The sequence below is a fragment of the Fringilla coelebs genome (genome assembly GCF_963513975.1).
Source record: "Fringilla coelebs genome assembly, chromosome: 1".
Classification (NCBI taxonomy): domain Eukaryota; kingdom Metazoa; phylum Chordata; class Aves; order Passeriformes; family Fringillidae; genus Fringilla; species Fringilla coelebs.
The window spans coordinates 71,374,818-71,402,045 of record NC_140028.1 but is presented as its reverse complement, the minus strand read 5'-3'; the positions used below and the strand labels follow the sequence as shown (position 1 = coordinate 71,402,045).

The 27,228-nt window shown below is 39.7% G+C and overlaps 2 protein-coding genes across 2 annotated transcripts; both read left to right on the top strand.

The window, feature by feature from the left end:
- Window positions 1-150: 150 nt before the first annotated feature.
- On the top strand, window positions 151-10,350 carry LOC311154117 (uncharacterized protein C7orf57 homolog; the record flags this gene model as incomplete). The annotated part of the gene is given in 7 exon segments (XM_084206333.1): window positions 151-316; window positions 559-667; window positions 749-776; window positions 780-956; window positions 6,861-6,976; window positions 8,057-8,190; window positions 10,280-10,350. Coding segments are annotated over 7 exon segments (801 nt in total).
- Window positions 10,351-15,228: 4,878 nt separating this feature from the next.
- On the top strand, window positions 15,229-26,852 carry UPP1 (uridine phosphorylase 1). Its single transcript, XM_084208139.1, has 8 exons — window positions 15,229-15,300; window positions 17,851-17,916; window positions 20,731-20,848; window positions 21,355-21,513; window positions 22,516-22,630; window positions 23,086-23,295; window positions 24,763-24,909; window positions 26,344-26,852. Exons 2-8 carry the CDS (start codon window positions 17,864-17,866, stop codon window positions 26,481-26,483), a joined length of 942 nt encoding a protein of 313 aa, XP_084064265.1. The 5' UTR covers window positions 15,229-15,300; window positions 17,851-17,863; the 3' UTR covers window positions 26,484-26,852.
- The last annotated feature ends 376 nt before the right edge of the window (window positions 26,853-27,228 follow it).

The window sequence follows — 27,228 nt, the reverse complement described above, 5'->3', positions numbered from 1 at the left end:
AAGCCTGGGCTTTTGTCTTCATGATGAAATGTAGCACCTCATTCATATTCCAGGTGGTATCAATTCGTTAAATTGCATGAAAAAGGGATGCTATCAGTTAACTTTTACCATAAATATTTTCTTTTCCATCATTGCAGGACAGCAATACCCATGCCACTGAAACAACCAGAGAAGAGCCCACTTCCCTCCCAGATTCTGGGTCTCAGTGACCTTGCAAGAGCTCCCCATGAAGTGCCACTGTCTGGGTGCCACAGGAAGTGGATGAAAGAGACTGATTCAGCCTACCTGAGGCTGGCAAAGCAAGGAGGCCGACCTGGTGAGCATCTGTCTTGCTTCTTTGGTTTTCCTTTGTTTTCTTTGGCTTTGCTTGAGTTCAGTGTAAAGTGCTCATAGATGCTACAGTCCAGATCCTCTGGACTTTAGAAATAAACTCGTGGAAAAAATGAGGAAATTAGTTTATTCCTGACAAAATAGCAATCTAAAAAAAAAACAAACCCAGTGCTTTTGCAAGTAGATAAGAAGTCAGAAAAGTACTGGCTTTTGTCTTTTTCTCTCCAGACCTGCTGAGGCACTACCCTCCTGTGGTAATGAAGCCCCCTCCAGCAGCATATGCTGCGCCTGACTGGTTCACTCACTGTGCCAATCCTGCAGTGATTGAGAAACCACGGTAAGATTGCTGAGGCCCAACACATCTTGGCCTCTGTCTTCACCGATTAACATTTCTGAATGCTTCTGTACTAAAGTGCAGGATTTGTATTCCTTGTACAAAGAAGCATTAAATCTTTGCCTGCAGGAGCTGTGTTTCCTCTCTACCAGATTATATGGTTCACAGAGAGTTTATGGCTGATGACCACCACGGTAAGGGTTATGAGAGAAGAAGAGGGCCTTTTGAGTTTGATACAAAAAGTGTTTGGCAGCGGGAAGCTGAGGACAAAGAAAATGCAGAGAAAAACAAGGTAGGATGGAGAGGTACACTGTGATGATGCTTTGTTTGTAGAGCTTGTGAACACATCTTTGTTGCTTCTTACAGGAGGGAAGCTGCAATCCATGTTTCTGTATTGCAGAATCAATTTTTATACTGCAGTTGGAGAACAAGAAGAAAGCCATGTTTTCTTAAGTGCTGCAGGTGTAGTGTGAGAACCAGAAATGCAGTTTACCATCACATTATATGGTATATATATCTTCAGTATAAATAAAAAAGCAGTAGTTATTTTCTATCTTCTTATGCTTTATTTCCCCTGCAATTCATTCTGGGTGAAGAGACATCTTGTTTAGTAATCTTTAGTGAGGAAGAAAGAAGATGAGAACAGAAGACTATTCTGAAAAAGGAGTTTAATTTAATTTGAAATGCAAGGGAGTTCCCAAAAATACTGTGCTGTCTTTGAATGAAAGGTGTATCCAAGACAAAGTATAGAACAAGCTATGCCCCAAACAAACCTTTCTGTATTGACACTGGTGTTTTGTCTTGGAGACCTCTCTCCCATCCTCCCTCTTTCATCCTCCCTGCCTCTCCCCAGTTTAGATGCTGAAGCCTTATGTTTTTTTAAATATCCTCTGGAAACACAGTTGTTGCCTCTGCCATAGGCCTTTGTGGTATACCTGGAAACACTTGAACACTACTACAATACTTGAACACTAGTACCTCCCTTCTTCAACAGAAGGGCAGATGTTGCACGTTTTAGGAAAAAAAGTCCTCAGCCTTTGCTGAGATGAGTAACTAGTACAAATTCAGGATGATGTCTTGTGCAAATGGGAACACCTAATTACAGAATAGGCTGGGGAATGTTTACTGAGACTGTGGCAACAGGCAAACAAGCAGCATATGTTTAAACTGTAATTTGCCTGATGCTTGTAGGTGAAGCTTCTTTTTTTTTCTATCCTAGATTTAAGGCACTGAAAATAAAAACTTGACTTGCTGCTGTGCCTCTTAGAGGAATTGAACTAGGACAGAGAGGAAGTGCTCTTCCTCACTCCCTTACTTAAGAACCAATTATGTTCAGTGCTCTAAGAGTTAAACTTAACTTTGATGACAGTAATTCAAGCCCATGTGCTGACTTGTAAAGTGAAAGTGAGGTTCATTTCAGTTTTGGTGGAGCTTGGTTGAGACCAGTTTCGTTCAGCCCTGTGCTTTATTTAGGACTAAATACAAAGTGAATATATGTTATAAATCCAGCTCAGATTGCAAATAAGCTGAGGCCGTCATATATAATTTGCACTATTCTCCTGGAAGCTGAAGTTAAGTTTTGCCTAAGGTTCTAAATCTACCAAGTCTTTTTCTGTAAGATTAGGTGCCTGGGAAGACAGATTCTGTGTTGGTACGTTTACCTCTATCTCCAACAGCACCAACTCTCATTTGGCTGTGCTTCACAGTATCTTTGTTGCACACTGAAAAGTGTATCATGTATCTTGAAATGTCACACAGTGCTTCTTTCACAGCTACTTCTTGAATATCATCTTTTGGGAAGTTTCTATCCCATGCTCTTACAGTACCTTCCCAAAGAGTCTTCCAAGTGAGACAGTGGAACTAACCCTACCAAAGAGTCTCAGTTTTAGTTTTTCGCCCTGCATCTTGTATGTTGAAAGGTAAGAGCAATGTATTCCAAAACACCGCAGGCAAATTTCTAAGGAGTATTCAATTTATTTATTTGACTTCATGGTGATGCTGCAGCAGCAAACTACCTCAAGTATTTCTGGTAGTATGAGACTGAATGTATTGAAAATATTTTTCAGTCCAGTGTGACTAAGCAGTTATTCAGAAGAGACATGCATGATGCAATTGTGGAGTTAAATCCCAAAGGGCGTACTTAGGAACAAGTGCAAAACCATTTAACCCCTAAGGGTACCTCTTCTGCTGGGTTGGAAAACATTGTTCCCAAGTGGGCCTTTGCTCTGAAGGTTTAAGCCTTTATGCTGCTTTGTTCTGAAGTATTAAAATCTCTGCTGGTCCTTGTGGTTATTGCTGTGTAGAGGAGGACTGGAGATCCTGGGGACCATTACATGGGAAATTTGTAAATCAGCAAAGAGTATTACTGCATGAAGGATTTAACCTTTGTGCTCATGGCAAAGCAATGAACCTCTGGCCTGGGGAGAAGCAGCCCATGGAAATCTCACCAGGCTTAATAAGACCACAAGGTCCTGCACCTGTGCTGAGACAACCTCTGTTATCAGCACAGGCTGGGGATGATCAGATGGAGAGCAGCCCTGCTCGGAAGGACTTGGGGGTGCTGGTGGGTGAGAGGCTGGACATGACCCAGCCATGGTCACTCCCAGCCCAGAGAGCCAAACATGTCCTGGGCTGCAGCCAAAGCAGCGTGGGCAGCAGGGCCAGGGAGGGGATTCTGCCCCTCTGCTCTGGTGAGAGCCCACCTGCAGTGCTGCACCCAGCCCTGGGCACCCCAGCATAGGGAGGACAGGGAACTGTGGGAGGAATTCAGAGGAAGGCACAAAGATGATCAGAGGAAGGGAGCAGCTCTCCTATGAAGAGAGGCTGAGAGAATTGGGATTGTTCATGCAGGAGAAGAGAAGGCTTTGGGGTGAACTAGTTATGACCTTCTATACTACCTGAAGGGACCCTGTGAGAAAGAGAGAAGGACTTTTCACAAGGACATGTAGTAGGGACATGCCCTTGTGAAAAGTCAAAGGGGAATGGATTCAAACTCAAAGAGAGTAGGGTTAGACTAGATGTTAGGAAAAAATTCTTTACTGTGAGAGTGGCGAGGCACTAGCACAAGTTGCCCAATGAAATTGCGGATGCTCATCCCTGGAAGTCTTGAAAGTCAAGCTGGATGGAGCTCTGAGCTACCTGGTATAGTGAAAGGTGTCCCTGTGGCAGGGGAGGTAGAACTAGATGGTCTTTAAGGACCCTTTAAGCCAAACCATTTCTATGATTCAGTGATCCTTTTGCCTGTGCACATTATGGCCCAGCTGGGTTGGGTTGAAAAAGCTGTGACTGTAAGAAGGAGGGAGGCCTGTAGGGGTGAGAGGTCAGTTGGAGGTGTCATCAGAATTTGCATCAGCATTTGGCAGTGTCCCTGTGGCACTAGTAAGATTATTCCTTCATCTCCAAAGTCCTCTCTTTCAGGCACTTGTCTGAAATGTCTGTGTATATATGCATTTGCACTTAGGTATGTATGTGCTGTTGCAAAATGGTTCCTCATCTGAGGCCAGGATTTTACCTCAGAGAGAGATTTGAAATTTTGTCCTTGATCATGCAGGAGCCAGGATTTCATCTAAAGGCTTTTATCTTACACTGCTAGCTGCAGATATCCATTGTTCTTCATATACAACAGACACAGTACATGTTCTATGTCATGTTTCTTGAATCCAAGATTAATAAATGTGTATTTATAATAAACATAGTAATTTTTACAGTATATTGTTGCCATCTCTTTACAGAGGGAGAAAACACTTTAAATCAAGCGTAGTGGCACAAGACTCTGCTTTTAATGCTGAATTTGCCCAGCAAAGTAACAAATAGCACCTCAATGGATTGCAGGTGCCCTCCAAAGCCAAATTCTGATCTGTTCCATTGCTACTTTTGTCATTAATTAGTTTACTTGAACAGTAGGGAGTGTTTTGATCCCTGCAGTATGAGCTAGCCTCTCATTTGATGCCAAGAAAGGCAACATTTAAAACAAAGCTCTTGCTTGCAGCCTTCAAGACTTCTCTCTTTGCCTTTTCTCTCCACTTTCTTTTTCTTGACTTTATTTTGGACAGTTTGAACCTTTTTCTGTCTCTAGTCAAAATCTCTCTAGCTTCTGCTCTCCCTTTGTCCTTTAATTAACTCTTTAATTACTAGACCTCCTTTCCTTGTGCTTCTGTTTGATGCCAAGAGGGAATTCTCATCTCTCTCCATCTGCTATTTGTTTATCCTATCAAATTGAGTTGTGTTTCTGAGTTGCCCTGCATGCCAATTCTGCCTTCAGCATGTGACAAATGTCACCTGAGGTTGTTTTTGTCAGTTGAAACTATAGGTAAGTGTGTCCTGGATCTGAAACTTGCATGGCAAATCTGAAGTGGTCCAGTCTAGTGATAGAGGGAAGGCAGTGTTAGCATTTCTGCACAATGGAATGGCATTTCTGAAATGTAAAACACAAATAGGCTGCTTCAGCAAGCAAACTTGAACAAACTTGAACAAAAAGTGTGAACAAACTTGAAAAGCAGTTCTAAGCAGCTAAGGTAGTTTTTACCCTCCAGATTGGACAGAGACCCTCCTTTTCCTCTCACATAGCTGCCGCTGATATCGCTGCATGCTCTTGCTGATCTCATCTCTTCTACTTTGACAAATGTCCCAGTCTGACTCCACTGAATTCTGAAGGGGTTTCAGCACTGACTTTACACGTGTTTGCATTGACATCCTGGCTCAGAATCAGTACAACTGTCTGCCCAGGCTTCCCTTTCTTTGAGATAGTAAGAAAACTTCCATTCTCTGAACATTCAGATCTGCTTTTTCTTTTGTGCCTTCCTAATTAGTTCATTGATTAGATGTATTCAAAGCCATTATACTTTTGTTTGCTCTTTCCATACTCACTGTGTACAAGTTCCTTGAGAAGTCCTTGGTGTGTTTACATTTTGGAATCTTCTCCTAATAGAGGTTTTCGTGGGTGTTCTGTAGTGTCTGCAATCCAAGTGTGACTGCTTTTCATGCATCTAATTTTTGCACTTCATAATTTTTTGCTCTGTTAACTGTATTGCAGTAGCTATGTCCACGTAGGTGGAAAGTATTGTTATCCTTAATGTACTTGCAAGTTTACAGAGCAATACATTTCACTTTTAGTTACCCTGTCCTGATTTTTTTCTAAATAATCTGCAAATAATATCTCTTATTCCATGGGGCACTCTCCTGTGTTGCATGTTTAAAAAAGAAAATGGTCAAATAATATGTAGGTTCTAGCTAAAAAGATATATTAGTGTAACACAAAACTTTGTTAACAAGCTTTGAAAATTCTGTGCTACCTACAGGACTTCCCCCTTGTCCACTTTTCTTTGTGCAGTGATGGAAGCTGTAAGTAGTTTTTAAAGATTTTTTTTTTTTTAACTCAGAATTTCTTAGCAACTATTCGTGAAAAATATCTAGGAGTTGTTAAGGATATTTAATTTCGTGCTTTTATTTGAGAGGGAGGTAAGTTGACCCTTTAGTAGCTGTTGGTTTTGATCAAAGTTAAAATAAAGAGCTTTGGTATGTGTTGCTCGGGTTTCTCCACTACTTATTGGTTTTCCAACTTTCAGTTCTGGAGTGTGTGTTGTCTTTCCCTGGCTTTCTAGGTGTCATGTTTCAGTCTTTTAGTCAACACTGAGTTTCTTTACCTGTCATTGGAAAGATGATAAAAGTAAAATACATTTTTCTGTTGTAGGCTTCCCCCAATATATATGTATTTGAATATCAAACCTCTAATTAATATACCACAACAGCTTCCTTATTATATATAGGATGTTTTATGCTTTTTATTAAAAACAAAACAAACTAAAAAAGAAGTAGCAATTAAACCATGAGTTAATTTCTGACTTTAAGACTGGTCTGTTTTCATATTCTGCATACAGAGAAGTGGACCAAGATGAGAGGTTGCCATGGATAAGTTTGAATTTGAAGCTTAATTTGAAGTGTACTGTGAGAGAAAGACTTGTGTAAAGCACATTGTGAAGAGAGCAAACAGCTAATCTCACGTAGAATAACTAACTAAGGGGCTGCTTTATCTTTGTTATTCCTCAATAATCCATTACTAGTACTTATGGAAATAATGTAGATAAGACATGGAAATTTGAACACATTTAGGCCTTTAATATCACCCTCACTTTTGAAGGCTATGCTATCATATTATCTTCTTGGTTATTTTTTTCATGACTCCTTTTTTTGAGCCAAGATTTCTCTAACACAGGTAAAGCTTCCACCTATAAACCCTAAATATCCAAGCAGAATTCCAGCTGTTTCTACAAACCAGGAATTTAGTGGAGAAAATAAGCTTTCCTTCCCACCCGTGTAAGTAGTACATTTATGAAAATCATTGAACACCTAAGCCTATTCATGTGTACAAGTAAAATTGCTCCTTGTGAAAATGCAGGAGTTAGCAGATATGGGGATGGTCTTTGTGAATCTTTATTGCTGTTAAATTTGCTATTGTATGTGATGCTAAAATAGTTTTTAAAGCATCTAAAGCAACTAAAATAACAGTACTTACCTCATATTAGAAAATTATTCAGCATAACTTTGTGTTAGGAAAACTGAGCATAGAGTGGCATATCTTCATGTAGCAGATTTTTTTGGTATAATAAATTGGGTTTTTTTCTTAATACCAGTGAACAGGTGAAAATGATAATTTACATTGTTAGTTCTGTCATTGTAGGTTACAGAGAAACAAAGGACTGATGCTTTAAGGAAAGACATAAACTGTACCCTTTATAAGGTCATACAGAGCAAAAATGATGAACACCTGAAAGAGGAATTTTAAGCAAATTTTTATGTCATTTGTGATGTGATGTAATCACATCATCAGCTGTGTGCGCAGTTGAATTGTTTCTGCATACTTTGTCCTAAAAATTTATTGCTCAGTCATCAGTAGTCCTAGTATGTTTTAGAACTATGTTAATGCTGCCAAATAAGTGATTAAACTGTCAAATGAATTTAAGAAAAAATTTGTAACATAATTTCTGTTTTTTGCACCACTGAATGAGTACTGTCAGCCTTTTCCATTTACACATTCTTCTGCACTTTTTGTCTTTAAGACCAGAACTGTGTAAGCATTATACATGTGAAATTCCAATGAAACAGATGTCTCTTCTCATGTAAATTTGCACAGTACCAAATCAGGCACAGTTCTGTACTTTTGTTTGTTTGGTCATTTATGGTTTTTCTTCTTAGATGATTACAGGTAGAATATATGTTTTGTTATTTATAAATAAATTATAGGGCTATAAATGGTTATATTTTAAAATTAATGTTATAATTAGAAATAAGTAATATTGTAAGCCCTTTTCTGTGCAAAATATTATTTTTTCCACCTAGCCCCCAATTTTGTTTACTTTTTGCTTTTGTTTTCCTTTAATATATTTATATTTACAGGCCTGCTCAAAGAAGTGAAGCAGTAAATTTTAGCAAATTAATAAGCAATGGTTATGGGACTGACTGGTTGCAGCAGTGTACTGGATGGGAAAAAAAGATTGAAGAAACATCAGAAAATAGTGAGCACTCTGAAGGTAACATTACTGAAAGCTGTTTCTTTTAAAATGAGCTGGACTCTCAAGGTAACAGCAGAGGGCAGCCTCAGTATTTGTGTGGCTCTCTGAAAATGGTGAGACACATTGAATTATTGTGCTGAGTTTACAACACCCTATGACCAGCCAAAGAAAGGAGTGCTCCTCTTTGTAGTAAGCGAAGGCAGGTGCTTTCATCGACTTTTTTCATCTCTACAATTGCAGTATGCTCTGTTCCAATCCAGGGGCTTCTCTGTGGTTTGTTTCCATAGAATGCTGCAGAGAGACAGCCATCCTGCCTAAATTTAAGCAGACTGTAAAATATTTATTGCCTCGTTGTTATGAATATTCCTTTCATCCTAATATTTTTCCAAAAACTTTTGTCAGAAGTGTCATTGATATTCAAGTTTAAGAAATAGAGCGTTGCTGGTAGAAATTTATCAAAATAAATATATGCACATTGTTGAAGGCAGTGGAATTTCAGCACTTTAAGAGAAAAAAGTTATCCAATGTCATGCTTTCAAACCTTACTTTATCATGCACAATAGTAATAGCTATGAAAGACTTCACTTGGAAACAAATATAAAGGTTAAAGGGTGGGAAAATTTCTCTTACTTCTGTCAAAGACCTTTTGTTTTGGTAACCATGCTGGCTCTATCAGTTTTCTATAGCAATGTTTGGAAATGCTATTGGACCTCCCATTCCATGCACCAGAAGTTTTGGTTTTTTTTAATTTGTCAGGGAATCCTTTTTGATACACTGGCCATTGTCATTATTCCCTTGACCTTGATATATTAATGTATGAAAGTCTTCGAGGCCAGGTATTTTAATTTTTCTGACACTTCAGCTCTGTCTGAATTAATTTTTGTGTCTTCCATTAATGTACCTACAATTTTTTTTTTTTTTTTGATGTGCAAAACCTCTTCCTCCAGGTGAGTATCAGGAGAAAACAGAGAACTAGAAGTTGCGTGGTTTTGTTCAGAAGAAAAAAATGTCATAAAACTGAAGGATAAAGTCAGATCTTGGTCTGGATCTGAAGGAGAAAGCATAACTAGAAAAGTGGCTTCTAAGGTTAACTTAAGTATCCAAACTCTGATCATGCAGAGAATGTTGCTTTGGGAGGTTCAGTGACCCAACAATTCAACCATGAAGTCTAAAAGTGCTCTTCCTCAGCATGAAAGAAAACCTTGAATATTCTTCTTTGTTTTCAGCTTCTATTCAACTTTCTTGTGTGCTGATGTTTTTCTTTCCCACTACTCTGAGTAAAATTAAAGGGGATTTCAAAACCTCAAATTTCTTAATTTGGTGATAGTTGATTTCTTTAATATGTGTGCCTCTAATGAGACATTGGAGATATAAAGAAATCTTGAAGATTTTTCAGAGTAAGTATGAAATTGGTTTGGTTATACCACTTAGGCAAAAGAGCAGAAAAATATGGGTACACTGTAAAGGCTTCTGAAAAGTCAGTGTGCTGCATAGGTTAACATATAGATACATCTAATTTTTGAGTTGCTTTTCTTTTTCAATATTTTTGATAACATAATACCTGCTTTGCTTCTATTGCCTTTGTTTACAATCATAGCTATTCCAATTGAGATTGGTTCTGTATCACAGTGTAAAAGGAGATTGCTTTCAATGTTCTTAACAATGTGGTTTCATCCAGGTGTGTTTCATCTTCCTTCAGTTTTGACCGTGTCCTTTTCATTCTTCTAGGTGATTGCTGACAGCAGTGCTTTTACTTTTTTCCCACTTGTGTACTTTTTTCTGTTCATTCAAAGCAATTGGCAGCATGAGCACCTTGCAGCTCCCTTTTGAGACGGAGCTTTCTGTGTTCTTACGTGCACGAAATAAGCCCTAGACACATCAGGAAGGAGATACAACCCATTCCATATGTAAATCTATAATCCCTTTGTTTTGGGGTACAGATTTGCAAATTTCTTAGGTAGCTTGTTTATCTTGTTAATTAAAAATAAAAAGTAGTGGAATTGATGTGTATTTTGACATGAGAAAGAAACCAAAAATTTTAGCTAACCTTTTTATATTATGGTTGAAGTTATGCTGTAAACTTTAATCTTTTTTTTTCCTATTGCAGATTCAGAACGATCTGAATCACCACCTGCAACCAATGAGTTAAATCCACCGTTTCAGGGATGTAATAAGTAACTTGAAAGATTCTTGGGGAAACTAAAGCCTTGTATTGCTTATGTAGCCCACTATCTACATGTTGGCTAGATTATTTTTGTAACTTTAATCATCCCTGACTGAGATGTTTGCGAGATGGATGAACTTCATTGGGCTTGATTGCAGCAAATTTTAAAGAACAGACAACAGCTGTCAGTGCTTAGTCCTAGACATTTTCTTAATGTAATAAACAAAATAAAGCAAAGCTGAGGTTTTCTCCTGCACAAGACTCCTGCTGCTTTGCTGTTCTCAAACTGGGTTACCATACTGCTGCTGACTTGACTAGACACAGGCATGCTATTGATGTGTCCAAATCCACAAGTTTCTTCAGTTAAGTACAGCTGTACTCATGAATTATGCCACAAAGAAAGGTGAAGGGAAACTCTATGGTATGGGATGAAATGTGGATAGAAAGAATTGAACTGGTAGGGATACTTGCAGTAAAAAAGTCAAAACTTCACTGAAAAGACTGCTTTTTCACCCAAAAGCTCATGTACTTTGAACAGTCAGTCAGCTTTCTAGGACAGTCCTATTGCTGTGCCTGCTGCACAAGAACTAGTTGATCAGTCATAGTGTTCAGCCACAAAATTAAAGGCCTGGTGGCCTTTCCTGGTATAGTCTCATTGTATAGAAGCTGAATCATTGGTTAGCAGTTCTATGGACTCAGCTATCTATGAGGTCAGCACTTTCAGCTGTTAGATAAAAAAATTATCTATCCTGAAGTCTTGACTGCAGCAAAAATGTTATATGCTAGATCACCGTGTTTATTCACACCAGCAGAATTTTGTACTTTGAAATAGCAATGTATAAATGTTGTACTTTAATATTTTGAAAAAGTTAAGATACACTGATATTTCAGCACTTGCTATTTTATCTACTCGGATTAGGATGTATCCCTGAAAACTTATTAATAATTAAATATTGATTATAAAGTCCACTAGAAAGTGGGTGCAATTTCATTACCATGTTTTTTTACTAATACCATGAAATGTAACCTCTTAATTTTTAGAATTTCCTCTTCAGATTACATTCAGTACATATTTCACCTTTGAATCCAAGTCCTGAAGGTTCTAAAATTTATTAATAAATATAGATTTCTTTGAACAGAATGTTTAGAGTATTTGGTTTAATACTGTTCTTTTAGAACCTTGATGTAAAAATTGATTGGAAGTAGGTAAACCATTGCTAATTTGAACTCTCAAAATTTTCAGCAAACTGTAGAAATTTTGCTGTTGATGTTGTTAGGCCTAGCACCTGAATCCATCTTTGCTATCCATTATTTTGAACAATTCAACTAAGTTGTATTTAAAAAAATAAAAGGCTAAGACATATGCAAACGCTTAAATATACAGTTATTGGCTGCTCAACAAATTTTTCTAAATATAAAAAAAGCTTACATCAAGCTGTAACTTTAGTGGTGTGTGAGATTACTTACCTTGTATCTGTTTTCACTTATTATGTGTTGTGAATTATGTCCATATACATTGAAACCATTAATTTTGCTGTGAAAACAGAGCTTTTGGGGAAATCCCATTTTCTAGGCCACCCTTATCAGGGGGTGCCAGAGTTGGAGCTCATAGCATTAAAACTTGACCAGTTGTGGTGAGTTGACCTTGGCTGGACACCAGCTGCTTGCCAAGCCTCTCTATCACTCCCCTTCCCAGCTGGACAGGGAAGAGAAAATAAGGTGGAACCCGACTCGTAGGAGTGACTTCAGTCAAGGGCAACAGAGCTGGTGAAGGTTTGAGAAAGTAAGTCCTGTGAGGATCAGCTGAGGGAGCTGGGGTTGTTTAACCTGCAGAAAAGGAGGCTCAGGGGTGATGTGACCACTCTTTACAAGTGCCTGAAAGGAGTTTGTCGCCAGGTGGATGTAGGTGTCTCCCAGCCAACCACTGACAAAATGAAACAGCCAGGGGAGATTGAGATTGGACATCAGGAAGGATGTCTTCACTGAAAGGAGGGATAAGCATTGGAATGGGCTGTCCAGGGAAGTGGTGGAGTCACCATCCTTGGAAATGTTCAAGAAGCAACCGCACGTGGCAGTGCTATGGCTTTGTTGACAAGGTGGTGTTCAGTTGAAGGTTGGACTCGATGCTCATGATGGTCTTTTCCAACTTAAATGATGGTCATTAATGTGTATTCAGCTTTCCTTAGTCAAGCCAAGGAGAGGTTTGATTTGCACTATTGGTCAACTGAATCTGAATGGATCACAGTTTGAATGCTGTGAGTTAGAATATTAACAGCCTGAGATTTCTCTTCACAAGAGCAAGAAGGTGATCCTGGAATCTGTGCATTCAGAATAACAGAGACCTGCTCCAGACACATAACTTGCCTTTTCTCCAAGGCACATGAAGTCAAAAGCTCCAGCTGAACCCGAGGACAGAAGTGTGCTGCTTGAAGTCACCTTATCGCAGTAATCATGTTGTTCTATTTGCTTCTGAGTCAAGGCAGTTATGCAACGGGCAGTTTTCAAAGCCATCGGCAGTTACATGTAAAAGGGGTGGAAGCTTCTGGTTTTCCATTTCCGTTTTTCAGAGAAATGCCAAAGTCAAAAGCTGGGTACTTATTACAAAATCTTGCCTTATTGTTTTAAATGCTGAAACATTTGTTTCATTGAATTGTGCTCTATTTCTGCCCTGAATGCCTTTAAGTAGTGAGATTTTTTTTCTTTTTTTTGAATACTGATTGCTTTGCAAGCGCAAAGATAAAACAAAAGTGCAGTTACATTTTATGAATTGCATCCAAGATACTGAGTATGTGAATATTTCTAAAAGAGAATACAGATAAAGATTTAACAATAACTTGGCAGTTTAGTGACTGGAGAGTAATTTTCCTTTTATATGCAGCCATTTCACTGTAGTGAAGTCTAATATCTATCTAATACATAATTCTAACCACCTCTGTCTTTTTGGACTAGACTAAAATATAAACATGCTTCCAAAGGTCAAGGGTACATATTCATTAACTTTCTTTATGTAGCAATACAAACAAAAATTCAGTTGCCCCATGTGCTTTTGAAGCATCTAAAATTCCCTTGATTTAGGCTTATCTGTTTCTTAAATACTATTATCTGTGCTGAATATGCAGGCTGAGTTGTAAAAGATGTAAGATGAAGCCCAATTTCTTTCTGTAAATAAATAGCTTCATATTCTTGCTCTTCTCTGCAGATACTTTTTTCAGAATGGAGTTATATATTATGCTACAGTGTGGGAGAAAAAGCTAGAAATAAAGAAGTTCAGTCTTAGCACATTTTGTCGTTCTATTAATAGTTGTCATGATACAAAACATCCAGAATAACTGAAGAATCAAAATGAAGTGGGTAAAACAGCTGCACTGAATTATTTGATCAATTGACTGTGAAAATGGTTTATGGTGAGCACAAGGGAGAATACATTTGATTATGACAGACACCCTTATTTTCCATAGCTCAGATTTTCATCTGTGCAATATAAAAACCTGAAAGCGGACACCGGTTGCGTATTGTTGTTATTACCCCAGTATGCAGCTGTGTAGTTTTCATCCTTCTAAACGACATTAGTATCCTTCCCACTAAAATACAAAATGGAATGAAAACCCAAACACTACACTACAAAACCAGGAAGCTAAAAGGAGATTTAAAGTTTTTTAGTGATAGCTGAGAGCAAAGGTTACTACCAATTATTAGACTCATAGAAATGCATAATTTATTGAGCATTTTAGACAAGGTTAACGATAGTAACCTTTTTATATACAAAAAGCAATTGACATTGATTCTCTTAATATATAGCTGAATGGAAAACGACCTGAAAGCTAAAGCAGACTTTTCACAGGATCCTGAGATGAAGGGGTAGGTAATATTCCTGTTTAAAGGAAAACTTTCTTCCACAGAATTAAACACTCTTCTAAGGTGTTTGCCTACTACTATAGCTTGGAACTCTTGACAAATATTTAAAGAACAGGAAAGTGGAAGATGGATTAGGAACCTGTCCTGTTTCACCCACTAGAAATCTAAACAAGCAGAACAGGTGACATTTATCTGAGTTTGTTAAACAATTCCTCTTGAATGTTGTTTATGCCTAGAAATGTATCTGTGCAAGGGATCTCTCTCTCACTTATATTCCCATACAAAGTCCTTTGGTGTGAGACAGGATATGAATAAATTTTACTGTAAATGCCCAATGCATATTAATTACATTGTAATTAATACAACTCAGCAATGCCTTGTGCCTAATGTGTTTACTGTCCTGAGGCACAGAAAGTTCTGTACCATGAAGATTTTAGTTGTTTAGTGTCTCCCAAGTATTCCCTACTATGGCAAACTACAGTGTGGTTCTGGTGGGAAAACTTACTTTTAAACCTGCATTGCAGGATTGTGGGTTTGGTGTTTTCAGTTACTGCACGCTCAATGTTAAATTTACCCTTCCAGCAGCCGAAACCGTCTCTGCTCTTTTCTTGCACCGCGTTTGCCGTGCCCACATGCCAAGGAGAGCGGTAACACGGTGTGTGCGCACCGACACACGCAAGGGCAGACACAGGTACCGACCCGACTCCGCCATCCTCGGCCGATACCTGCGTCTGTATCTGTATCTGTATCTGTATCTGTATCTGTATCTGTATCTGTATCTGTATCTGTATCTGTATCTGTATCTGTATCTGTATCCATGATAAGGTCCTCCCGAGCTCCCGTGCCCTCGGCAGCAGCTCTCCCGCCGATGCCCGGAGCCCCGCGCTCCCCGCACGCCGGCTGCATCCCCACCGGTCTCGCATCATCGCCACAGCCGCTCCCTGTGCCCGCCCATGAACGCGGCGCTTCCCGCAGCCTCCCCGGCGCGCAGGGAGTTAACCGGGACCGGGGCGGGGCGGTGGTGCCGCTGGCGGGATGTGGCTCGGCCGGGGGCCCCGGGAATAGCGAGCCGCCCTCCTCGTTTCCCAGCGGCGGATCCCGCTGCCCCGGTGAGATCCGCGTCCCGCCGTGCGCCCCGGCAGCCCGCGGTGCGCTCCCGGGGGGATGGCGGGATGGTGGGATGCCCGCCGTGTCTCTCAGCCCCGGTGGCCGGACCGCGGGGGCGGAGAGCGGGTTGGGGAGCGGGGGCGGCGGGCGCAGGCGTGGGTCCGGTCGAGCGCTCGTTTCGGCGGTGCCACGGCATCCGGCGGATGGGGCCGCTTGCTCCGTCTGCGGAGCCGGGGGAGCGCTCCGCCAGCAGCGAGGGGATCAGCAAGGTTAAATCAATTTTGCAGCGACTTCAGCTTTTTCTGATGATGAATGAACACCTAACCAGAGCTTTTCCCTGCAGAAACGACTGTGGGCTTCTTTCAAAAATGACGGATGGCGGGGGGAAATGAGAGGTGGTAATTATAGTGGATTCTCCATGTGTTTAAAGCACCAGATTTAGATGCTTAGGTGAGATATCAGGAAGAAATCCTTCACTCACTGTTTCACGAGGATGGTGAGGCACTGAAACAGGTTGCCCAGGGAAGCTGTGGATGCCCCATCCCTGGCAGTGTTAAAGGACAGGCTAGATGAAGCTGTGAGCAATCTGCTCTAGTGAAAGGCGCTCCTGCCGATGGCAGAAGGGTTGGAACCAGGTGAATCTTTAGTGTTCCTTCCAACACAAACCATTCTAGGATGTGCACACAGTTTAAAACAAGCTGTGCCCTTTCGTTATCTGAGTCCTGCTGGGAGCACACTATTGTTGAACGTGAGTTTAAGCTTTGGCTGAAGAAGACTGCAGTAACTTCTGACATGCCTGTAAAAATTTCTGTTTGGTTAGACAGCGTGAGAGTTTTGTGGTTTTACGTTAACTGGTAGCTTGTCAGCTGCTGCCTGATTGTTATCAGTGTCTGCCATGGGAAAGCTGCTTTATGCTCACTCCTTCCTTCAGTTCCTGCCAAGGCACCTCCAGCTGGGTGCTCTTGAGGGGGTAAGGTGGACCTTTGGACTGTCAGAACTTTGTTCTCAGCTTTTTGAAGTACATTCGCTTGTTTACATGTGTCCCTTGTGTACCTGTGAGTATTTAGGTATACCAGAACACTTCAAAATCTTGTGGATGCTTAATATTGTGAACAAGAGCTGAATGAATATCCTTCGTTTATTTTCAGCCATTTTTCTTCTTGCTACATAAAAATCACTTTTCTGTTTCTTCTTCCTAGCTTCTAACTCCTCTTTATCAGGACTCGTGGCATTGTAGGAAGAAATGATATATTTTTCCTGTAATGTTTGGGGTATGTGGTGTTGCCCAGTAGTAGCTGACTATGCTTCATACCACCATAAGGAAATGTAGTTGATTATAACTGCAACTTTTATACTTCCCCTCCTTGATCATAGATGGTTGCATACTTTTAGTATACCTAGTACCTGCAAATTTGGGTCTACTTAATAAAAGTTGCTATTTTCAATGAAGAAAACTAGTTGTCCTTATAAATTTTAATACATTTCCATTATTCAGTGGCTGTTAACAGGCAGGTCTCTTGTTTATTTTGTTAGGTTGTGCACTTCATTGGAAAATCACATATGATGTAATGTTATTGCAAGATCGATTTCTTCCTGTTTCCTTGTGGTGTAATCCTGGGGTTTTTAAGGATTAGAGTCCTGTCTCTGTTATAATCTCTGTGCTGTCAGGCTCTTTTTAATGGAGGGTAGAGCAAAATGTTATGATTCAATACTTCCCATAAGGGCATTCCCAGAAAGTACCAACTTCATCACGTAGCCTTAGTCACTTATGAAAACAATAACAAATTAATCATCCTTTAATTATAACTCTGTCCTCAGACCAGCATGAAAGCCTCAGTGATATATTTGTCTATTTAAATGTAAAGAAGATTGCAGCAGGGAGAAGGTTTTGCATATAGGTTAAGGTAATGGATCAGAAAAAAAGGTATTCAGGATAGATGATAAACTGGAGAGCTGTAGCTTTTTGAAGCCGTGTTTAAGTTTCATGCTCCTTGCTTTATGCTGGAGAAAGAAGTGCTCTTAAGGTCAGTAGGAGGAGTTTAATGAGGAGGATATTATGAGTAAGATGCTGCCTGGACTTGGGTTTCAGGTGTCTGCCAGCTAGAGCTGAGCTTTGGAGACCTGGAGCCAAAGGTGGAAGGGGAGTGAAGCTGGTTCAGCAGTCACTGTTGTTGGGAGGTATGGAGGAAAGAGGGTGAGTTAGTTAGCAATGAGACTTGCCTCTGTGTGGCTGGTGAACCTGCAGCTGTTCAGCCCACAGAACGGAGGTAGTGGTGAGGTGGGAGTTGCAATAGCAAGGGATTAATTTAGGCTTGAAGGTTTGAAAGTGGTGGTGCTCAGCTGTAAAAATTGTAGATGCTCATTTTCCTTCTTTTGCTCCAGTTATAAAAGCTGTAGTGTGGCTGGATTATTTGGGGAATTTAATATTTATGGTAGTTATCATCAATACAGAAGGTTTCTCTCTCTGGTCATGGTTCCAGCTTTACAAATGGGACTATTCTGTTGCACTTATATATATATATATATATTTTAATTTTTAAATTTTATTCTAGGTATAAGACATACATGGCTCCTGGTTCTTCAAATGAGAAGAAAACTGATGATGGACAGGCTTCAAAGTAAGATTGACAAATGAGTTATTTTGTCCAAGTTTACACTTCAACTTCCTCCCCAAACTCATTACGCGCTCATTTAGTTTAAGATAAATTTTATGATAATAATGCCAAGTATCCGGTAGCAGGTCTTTTGACAATTGGATGCTTTATTGCTTTACCACACCTATACAGAGGACTTTGCTGGCTAGCCATTTGAACTTCTCTCAGCAGTGAATACTTCAAAGCAGGGTGATGGTTTTATTTATTTTTATTTTAATCCAACGAGCTGCTGAAATGTTGATTTTGGCTGTTGCTTCAAGTGTTCAAACAAATATTTCAGTGTCTTTCTCTAATCCTTCCTTTAAGCTTATTTTACTAAAACCTGCTACATGCTTCTTTTGTCTTTGGATTTGTATTTAACTTACACCCTTAGCAGTTGTAGGTGCTTTACAACAGCTTTAGGGAAATAAATTTTCTGCTCCTGAGCTTTGCATGCCAAGGATTTTTATCAAGCAAACTTTGCCTCTCCTGTAAATCCACGGCATTGATCCTCTGTACACATAACAATATGCTAGTTTTATTGCTCGTTTTACCCCAGGGTCCAAGTCTGCAATCGGATATGTGGATAAGCTGAGCAAGTTGATAACAGCCCCTCACTGTGCTGAGGCTGTGGGTGAGAGAGTGCTGTTGGTGGGCTGTGAGATGAAAAGGTTGGAATGTAGCTACTGATGAGGAAGGAGGCTGTGCTTTGGCCAGGCATGAGGACTGTGGTGTTGGCACATATCACATGAATTTCCTTGAACTTTTAATAGAGGTCTCGCCTTTCCCTGTTTATTTCCTGGAGAGAGGCTTTTATTGCCAGTGTTCTTATGAGGAAGGAAATAAATTTTTTTGGTTGCCTGAGGATAGACTGTAAAATGATTTCAAATCATAGCCTATCCTATTTGTATGTGACAACCATTCTAATGGACATCAGCACAGCCAGGTATTGGATCTGCATTAGTGAGTGACTGAGTAAATAAACGTAGAGTCCTCCAAAACTGAACAGGAATAATTCAGGAGAGGTAGCCTAGAAATTCTGCTAATATGAGCTGGTGAATTCCTAAGTTGTCTGTGTCTTCATGACAGGCCATAAACCTGCTCTTTAGTTCTCCCAGAATCAAGCTGGTCTCTTGGAAGGGAGAACAAAGGCAGCCAAAGCCTTTAGTTCCACCTCAGGCAGGATTTGTATGAAGAGAGGCAAATGGAGACCATGGGAGCTGGAAGGGAATTCCTGCTGAAGGGGTGAATGGACTGGCTGCCTGGGTGGGCAGCTCTTCCAGTTGCTGAAGGTGATTGTCTGCGGTGGGCAGGGACAGATAGGTGAGTTGGGGTGACCCCTCTCTCCTTGGTTGTGCAGCTGTTACTGGATAATTAATGATGCTGGAGAGAGACCATCAGGAACAGAAGTTGCTATACTCAGAGTATCTGGGTTGTAACTATTTGCTTTCCAAGGAACAGTGCAGTGACCTCAGCATGGGCATCTTGGCAACTGTACACTTCCCTCATCCTGCACAGGCAGATAAGGCACAGGAAGTAATCGAAAGCATAGTTTCTTTCTGCCTTATCTCCTTTCTGGAGAGGTATTAGAAGGCAGATAGGATAAGATAACCTTGTGACCTAGAATTGTCATCTAAAATAATGCTAAACGCCTCTGTTTAGGCTTCAGAGCTGCTCTTGAGTTGTCCTAAAGATTTTTTGAATGAAGTCCAGGTGGAGTCTTTTGTTTGTCTCCTCTGACAAAGTATTTTGAATTTGCTGAGCCATGCTGTGCCTCCACTGAGCCTTCATTAAGCTATTAAGTCATCTTGTGTCTGGAAGCTATTTACTGCTTGATTCCACCTCAGAAATTACTTTGAAGTACTGGCCAGTGTTCTGCTTAAGCTTGTACTTATTGACTAGTCTTTCCTACCTGTTTCAATTCAACTTAAAACATCAAGCACAGAAAGCAGACGTTGTATAAATCATTCAGCTTGTTTAGTTAGTCCACTATTGAATTTTCCATGAATGTGATCCCACAGGCCAAGTAGTTCAGGTTTCCCTCCTTGTCCTGTCATTTGCCGTCTCTTCAGACAGATGAATTTTTATTTTTCTTTTAAGATATTTCTTTACAAGAAGCACTTAGGAAGAAGTGAATTATTTTTACCTCTTCCTCTCTTTTCCCTTTTCTTGAATTGTTTTTTTCACTTTTATGGTTTTCTCCTTGCTTCAGATCTCTACTTTTCTCTTTTGTTTTTCAGATCCTCTGTACCCTTGTTATCAGTTTCATGCCACAGTTTTTTTTTTCTCCTGTCTGCCTGACAGAGTAAGACAAATTGCCAGAAATCTAGTTTGTGCTTGTCCATAAAGCCAAAATCATCCCATCCTTCAGTCAAAACAGAGGTCAAGTTTTGCTTTTCAGCTTTGCTATAGATTGCCTGTATAAAATGGTGGGCTATTTATTGACGGTTCCCCGGTCCTGCTCCCATTGCTCTGCTCACCATAAAGACCCACTATGGTACCCAGCTTTAATGCTAGTTAAGATAATAAGATAAAGATTAGATAAAGATTGCACTGTTGCAAATGCATCTGAACATCTGGGCTTCTCTTCAGCAATTTCATCCTGTGTTATGGAATTTAGGGTTTCTTTAACACAGTGCACAAGGAAACAAAACAAGGCAGTGCAGGCATTTGTACATGTGGCATTTCCCAATTTTTGACTGCTTGACTTTGAAGAATTGTCATCTGTTCAATGTTTGTGTGTATTCTATATATATTTGTATATATTCTGTATGTTTCACAATGCTGCTCTCTTGGTAGAGAGAATTTTATTCATCTCTGCAACCCTCACCTGGAGAAAATGAAAGAGGACATCCTGTATCATTTTGCTCTTGGGACCGGTACCCATGATTTTCCAGCATTGTTTGGGGATGTAAAGGTAAGATGCTTTGCTTTGTTCAGCAAGCCTGAGCTTTTCTGCAGAAGGTGAAAGTGTAGCCGTCTTCAGAATAAGACTAAATGTGTCACCCTACCAGTGATTGAGGAGTACATGAAAAAGGGGAAAAATTTTGAGGGTTCTTGTCACTTTTGCTATATAACAAAGCTAAGGGTAATTGTTTTTGACTGTCTCTTTTCATCCAGTAAAAGGGCAAATGCTGTAGAGTTTATTCAGATACCACTTCTGTTTGTTGGGTCTTCATATCAATATTTGTCTTTCATTAGTTTAAACAGGGTGAAGGCATTTGAACATCTGTAGATGCTCAAATGTAGGCAGCTGAGTTTGTTCCATAGTACTTCTTCATGGCATTTCAGAATGACTAAGAGAAGCACCATATCTGGGGATAAATCTGCTAACTGAGGGCGTTTGCATGCTCATGTTTGAACATTCTTTGACAAGTGGAATCCCGCAACTGATTTTGCCTTGTTGAACTCTGTCCACCCCAGTTTGTGTGTGTTGGAGGAAGTCCCTCGCGGATGAAAGCTTTTATCGCCTACATAGCGGAGGAGCTGGGGCTCGGGAGCCCCGGCTGTGACTACCCCAACATCTGCGCGGGCACCGACCGCTACGCCATGTACAAAGTGGGGCCCGTGCTGTCCGTCAGTGTAAGTGCTCCCCTGCCTGACACGGGCACGGCTCACTTTGGATGCTGTTCAAAACAGAAAATTTGAATGCGTGTTTCTTTTAAGTATTTTGCAGTCATTTAATTAAGGATTCCTTTTTCGCTCTGTTTTGTAAGAGGGAAAAATCTCCAATACCTTTGCTCCTTATGGCATGCCTCTTCCCTCAGTACTAGCACTGAGTACCTAGTACTGAGGTGTTACAGGAATGGCCTTATAGATTTTTTGAGCAGTTACTGTTGCCTCATCCTCATTCTGTACCCTGAAATGGGGGAAAAAAGTCACTTGATGCATGTGGGGTATTGGAAAAATATCTATATCGCACCCAGATCTATGTATCTGCAATGGCACTGTCAAATGTGCTTAAGAGTAGCATTCCATGAGACCAGTGCTGCCAAGCCATGTATGCATTTTAAAGAAATTCATAGCTTCAATTTGTAGATAGAATTACATGCTTCAATTGCAACTGCAAAACTGTAGTATTATTTTGAACCCTTTCATGTGAGCTGTAATTATCAGAATATTGTGCAAGCTAATGTGGATTTATATTTGCTGAATATTAAGACTAAACCATGGCATCTGTGTTCTGAAAAAAATTAACTTAACTGTTCCCTAGCGCTTCAGGCTGGTGAAAAATCAGAGTGGGGTTTTTCTTGTGTTTGGGAAATGCTCCATGATGAAGTGCAGTAGTCAGCTATTGGGAAAGGACACTCTATACGTTTGAGAATGTAAATGTTCTCTAATTCATGTTCTCTGATTTTCAGAAATACTGTATTTCATCCACAGTCTGCCAAAGCTAGTGGCAGTCTATTTGCAGGCCCTTTCAGTATCTTTCTGTAGGCCCAGAAGCTGGGAGCTCTGTGTGAGTGAGTTAGGTGGCATTTGGGAAAACAGTATCAGGCAGGAGATAATGTCCAGCTGCTTCTTCCATATATATTTTGTGTTGTCTGCGTGAATGTGGAATATTAATTTGTGTTTCCTTTTCAGCACGGCATGGGCATTCCTTCTATTTCAATCATGTTGCACGAGCTGATCAAACTGTTGTACCATGCCAAGTGTTCCGACATAACCATCATTCGCATTGGCACCTCTGGTGGAATAGGTATTTCCCCTCTTGATTTCTTTCTCCCTTTCTGCAAACCAAAGTATCTTTGCAGGAGAGTAAAGCATCTCTCTGCATGTAAGATACTAATGGTCAGGACAGTTTTCCACAGGAGATCCATCATTTTTCTTCTGTAATTTTGAAAGTAAAGGCAACATCTGCTTTTGCATAGGGAAAATGCACTTAAAGATCTGACAATGTGAGAAGAAGGATGTTCCTGTCCTGTATGGAAACTATAAGAAAGAAGTGAAAAAGTAAAAATTTTATTCTTCCAGAAATTATTTGTAATAATTAACTGAAGCAGCTAGGCGTGGACAAAAAATTCTCTTGGTGGATTCAGAGGCAAAATCCCCACCTTTAAAAGAAGCGGGGTTGGGTCAAGATGTATGTTTTATTTGCCTGGAAACCACTAGTTAACTGCGTTGTGAAGACATATCTATTTCCTTTTGCTGCAGGTCTGGAGCCAGGCTCAGTGGTTATAACGAGGCAGTCTGTAGATGCCACCTTCAAGCCTCAGCTGGAGCAGGTTGTTCTGGGAAAGACAGTAATTCGCAGCACCAACCTGGATGAGCAGCTGGCTAAGGAGCTGATGCAGTGCAGTGAAGAAATCGGCCAGTTCAATACAGTCATTGGAAACACCATGTGCACTCTGGATTTCTATGAAGGTAAGGCTGCTGGTAGACTAACAGAAGAATATTAGTAAGCAGCAATAGATAAATATTGAATAATATATTAACATTAAGCTTCCAGTTCACTAACAGAATGTGTTCCCTACTCTGGCTTGTCTCACAAATCTCAATTAGCCTATTTTTCATCTGTGTAAAATCAAGCATTGTACTTAGCAGTTGGCTGCATCAAACTTTTAATTTTGTGGAGATTTCTCCCCAGCTTTATTAGATCCTCTGAAGTACATATAGTCTACTATACACTTCTCATGTACCTGTCAGGTATATTTGTCACAAAATTTTATGATTTATTGAAGCGTCTTAGGGGATTAGAGGAGTGGGAATTACTTGTGACTTGTTTAAGGTTGGTTTTCTTAGCACTGGTTAAGTACCTAAAACTTCATAAAGTAAATATTTTATGAAAAAAAGGTTGGAACTTGTTTCAGTTTGAGCAAAGCAGTGATCAGACAACCAAAGATAATATTTTGCTGAGTTGTGTCAATGCTGCTATGTAGGAGACATAAACAGGCAAGGCCTATTCTGGATAAGTATACAGGCATTCAGGTGCTTTTCTGATCTCCCAAATCTAGATGTTCATTCAGAAACACCTTTCAAACCTTGTGAGAGCAGAATGTAAGTGGCATCTCATCCCACTTTCTCTGTCTGTTGCTGAGTAGGTGACAAGTGATCTTCATCTTGGGCAGAGGCACACAGTGTCAGTTTGTGTATCTCAGGCACCAGCCACAGGTGCAATCAACACCAAAAAAAGTGTCAGGGATGTTTTCAACTCATGCAGCAAAAGCTGAGAACAGGATTGAGGACATTAATTGAGGAGTACATCTCCCAAACCCAGGAAGAGACTGAGTAAAATACAGTGTGTTTTGAGTCTACTGTAGTTAGCCTGCTGCTGTCTTGTCTGTAGGTGATGTTTTTTAATAATTTGAGTAAAATTTTTCTCAAAATTTACAGCAGTATTAGCTAGTTAGCTTTAGAGATTGTACATCTCTTGTCTTAGAAAGTCTGTAAGTAATAAAATGTTCATCCTTTTAAGGTAGAAACGGGAAAGCATTTTTAAGCCTGGTGTTTTTTCTAGACAGTGATAAAACATATTAAAAATGCAGCTCTTCCATAATACTTAAAGTTTCTAGTGGAATTTTGGTACGTGTGGTACGTGTGGGAATGTGCAACATACATTTTCCTGTTTGTAAATTTGAGAATTGAAGCTGAAGAAGACTAATTAAGTTACATGATTCACCAATTACCATTAAGTTACCATGATTATAAAGAATACAAATAATATGTATATGCTCTAGCAATAGCTAAGAATGACTTTGTCCTATTTGTCTTATGCACAAAAATAAAGAGTAGTAGTAAAAGCTGAGCACTGTGTGGAGGAGACTGTAATAACTGGGTGTTTTCAAAATTGAATTTGGTCTGTGACTTCATCACTCTGAAATTACTTTCTAGGACAGGGCAGGTTGGATGGTGCAATCTGCTTATATGATGAAGAAGAAAAGCTGCAATATTTGAAGAATGCTTATGAGTCTGGTGTGAGAAACATCGAGATGGAGTCTTCTGTATTTGCTGCAATGTGTAATCTTGCCAGTGTCAAAGGTAAACTAACTTAGTCACTTTATCCTAGCTATAGGAAATTTTCTGTATTACAGGGGGTTTGTGGCTAAAAACTGCAAAGGAATGTTAACATACCTTCTGCACATATACATATATATAAAAGGTATTTCTACTTATAATTTGGTTGCTATCATTTTTTGATTTGTGTCAGTTTTGTCAAAACTTATCATAATTCCTCATGCAGCTTTTACACAGTTTACTTCTGTCATTTGCTATTCCAGCCCATGGCAACCATGTAAATCATTAAAGTACCTAATTACCCTATGGCATTAATTTGTTTTTTCCAGTTAGCTTATGAAGTTTACAGAAAGCAACTGCTTACTTCAAGAAATAGGGTGATTCTCAGATCTATATATATGTAACTATACTCAGTTTCTATACTTTCATATCAAATGGAACATAAAATTATTTTCTGTAGACTTAAGACTATGATTCTTAAACAGTTAAGGATTTTTAGTAGCATCATGAATAAACTGTTCCAAATCATAAAGTGTTTTAATTTTTTTAATGCATGCTAAATAAAAAAAGGGAAATTAAAAATAATGTATTACCGTGTCTTTCTTCTTATCATATTAACTGTCTTCTCTCACTTTCCTCAGCAAGGAATATGCTGATTTAAAACACTGATGTTTCTCAAACTCCTTTAAGCTCGAGGAAGTCAAATGATGAAATATAAGCAAAAAGGCCAATGGTTATATCAAACACATTGAGTTCTTACTGGCTTGAAAGGGATTAAAAACCCAACCAGTACTATCCCTGAGCAATTCAGGAGGCCTTTTGCTGTCCCTGCTTTGTAGGTCTCTAATATGTATTTACTGTTTGAGCTCTGCAAATTGCCTGTGGCAGGAAGCCCAGACAGAGCAGAGTTATGGGGTTGAGTGACAGACCTGAGCCTGAGTGAAAGGAGGGGTTCTGCCTGTGGGGCTCTGATGACTGAAAGACAGCATATGAGCCTGAGATGATCCTTGGGGTCCTCGTGTGCTTGCAGTGTTCCCTGTCCATGAACGTGGAGGCAGCTTGTCTGCTGCTTCCTGAGGGATGGCACCTGCAGCACAGGCACTCAGTGCAGGACTGTGGCTCTGCTGGAGCCCTGTGTCAGGCACTTCCTACCAGGTACTTGTGAAATGTACTTCCTATCAAGGAAAACATAAGAATCGTGAGAGAACAAGAAGCGTCTGCAGCTGCCTGAGAGCTCTGGCTTTATTAGTGTAGCAAGCAGTTCCCTTAAACTATTTCTGCCTTGTATCATCCACAGCATGCTAGTCCCCTAGCATCTCATGGTACTGCACACTCTTTTTTGGGGGTTTATTTTCTCTTGTATTTCTGTTCTTTTAGTAATTTGTTTAAATGTTTATGCTTTTGGACTGTAAAATGTAAGAGTGTCATTCTTAACTAATGCTGTCTTTTAATTTCTAGCTGCTGTAGTGTGTGTCACTCTTCTGAATCGACTTGAAGGGGATCAAATCAGCAGCCCCCATGATGTCCTTGTGGAGTACCAGCAGAGGCCACAGAAGTTAGTGGGATATTTCATTAAGAAAAGTCTTGGGAAAGTATGAGATATCCATCTCATGTTTTAGAGAAGGAGAAGGCCCTTGTACAGATCTGGTCACGGTTTTGACTTCTGTGCATTACAGGTCTTTTGCCTCAGAGCAACTTACAGCATTCCGTGTGTCGGTGGAAGTTAATAATTTATGTCACTGTTCTTTGGGAACTGAATGTGCTGAAGGACTTCACTTAAGTTTTTCTTAGTTATGCATTGCTGGATAGAAAACTCACTTTTCTGTGAATTGGAAAGTGGATCTGTTGTGAAGGACAAGGCTGTGATAATACATGAAAAAGCTTTATTTACCTCTACTGTAAAAGAAAAACTAGGGAGAAAATCAAACTTTATGGCCAAGTACATGCATACCAGCAAATTAACTTAAAAATTGAATGATGTTCTTGTTGTTATAAAAAATATATAAGTTATAATTGTCTTTGTTGCTTCACTTGTAAATAAAACTTAAAGTGAACACTGTTTATTTTTTTCTGCAGACTTTGACAAATAAACAATACTATTTTCATATATTAAAATTTCATGAAATTGCAAAGTGTGGGGCTGAAGTTTCTAAGCATTAAGGACTTGACACTGAGCTATTGAATAGCTGTACTGCCTGGATACTAATCCAGCAACATTTTAACTGAAGAGTTGAATCAATACCCAGGAAATATTTATGCATTAAGTGATTTTACATTGAAGTACTAGCAATCTTTTGCTGAAACAAGACCCCTGCTTATGAAGAGGAACTGAAGGTGTTTGGG

What these genes read in the sequence shown, in the direction of transcription:
- UPP1 (XM_084208139.1), top strand. Translation starts at nt 17,864, where the DNA reads ATGGCTCCTGGTTCTTCAAATGAGAAGAAAACTGATGATGGACAGGCT. An exon ending in GATGATGGACAGGCTTCAAA is followed by an intron (nt 17,917 to 20,730) that starts GTAAGATTGACA and finishes CTCTCTTGGTAG; the next exon opens with AGAGAATTTTATTCATCTCT. An exon ending in CACTCTGGATTTCTATGAAG is followed by an intron (nt 23,296 to 24,762) that starts GTAAGGCTGCTG and finishes ATTACTTTCTAG; the next exon opens with GACAGGGCAGGTTGGATGGT.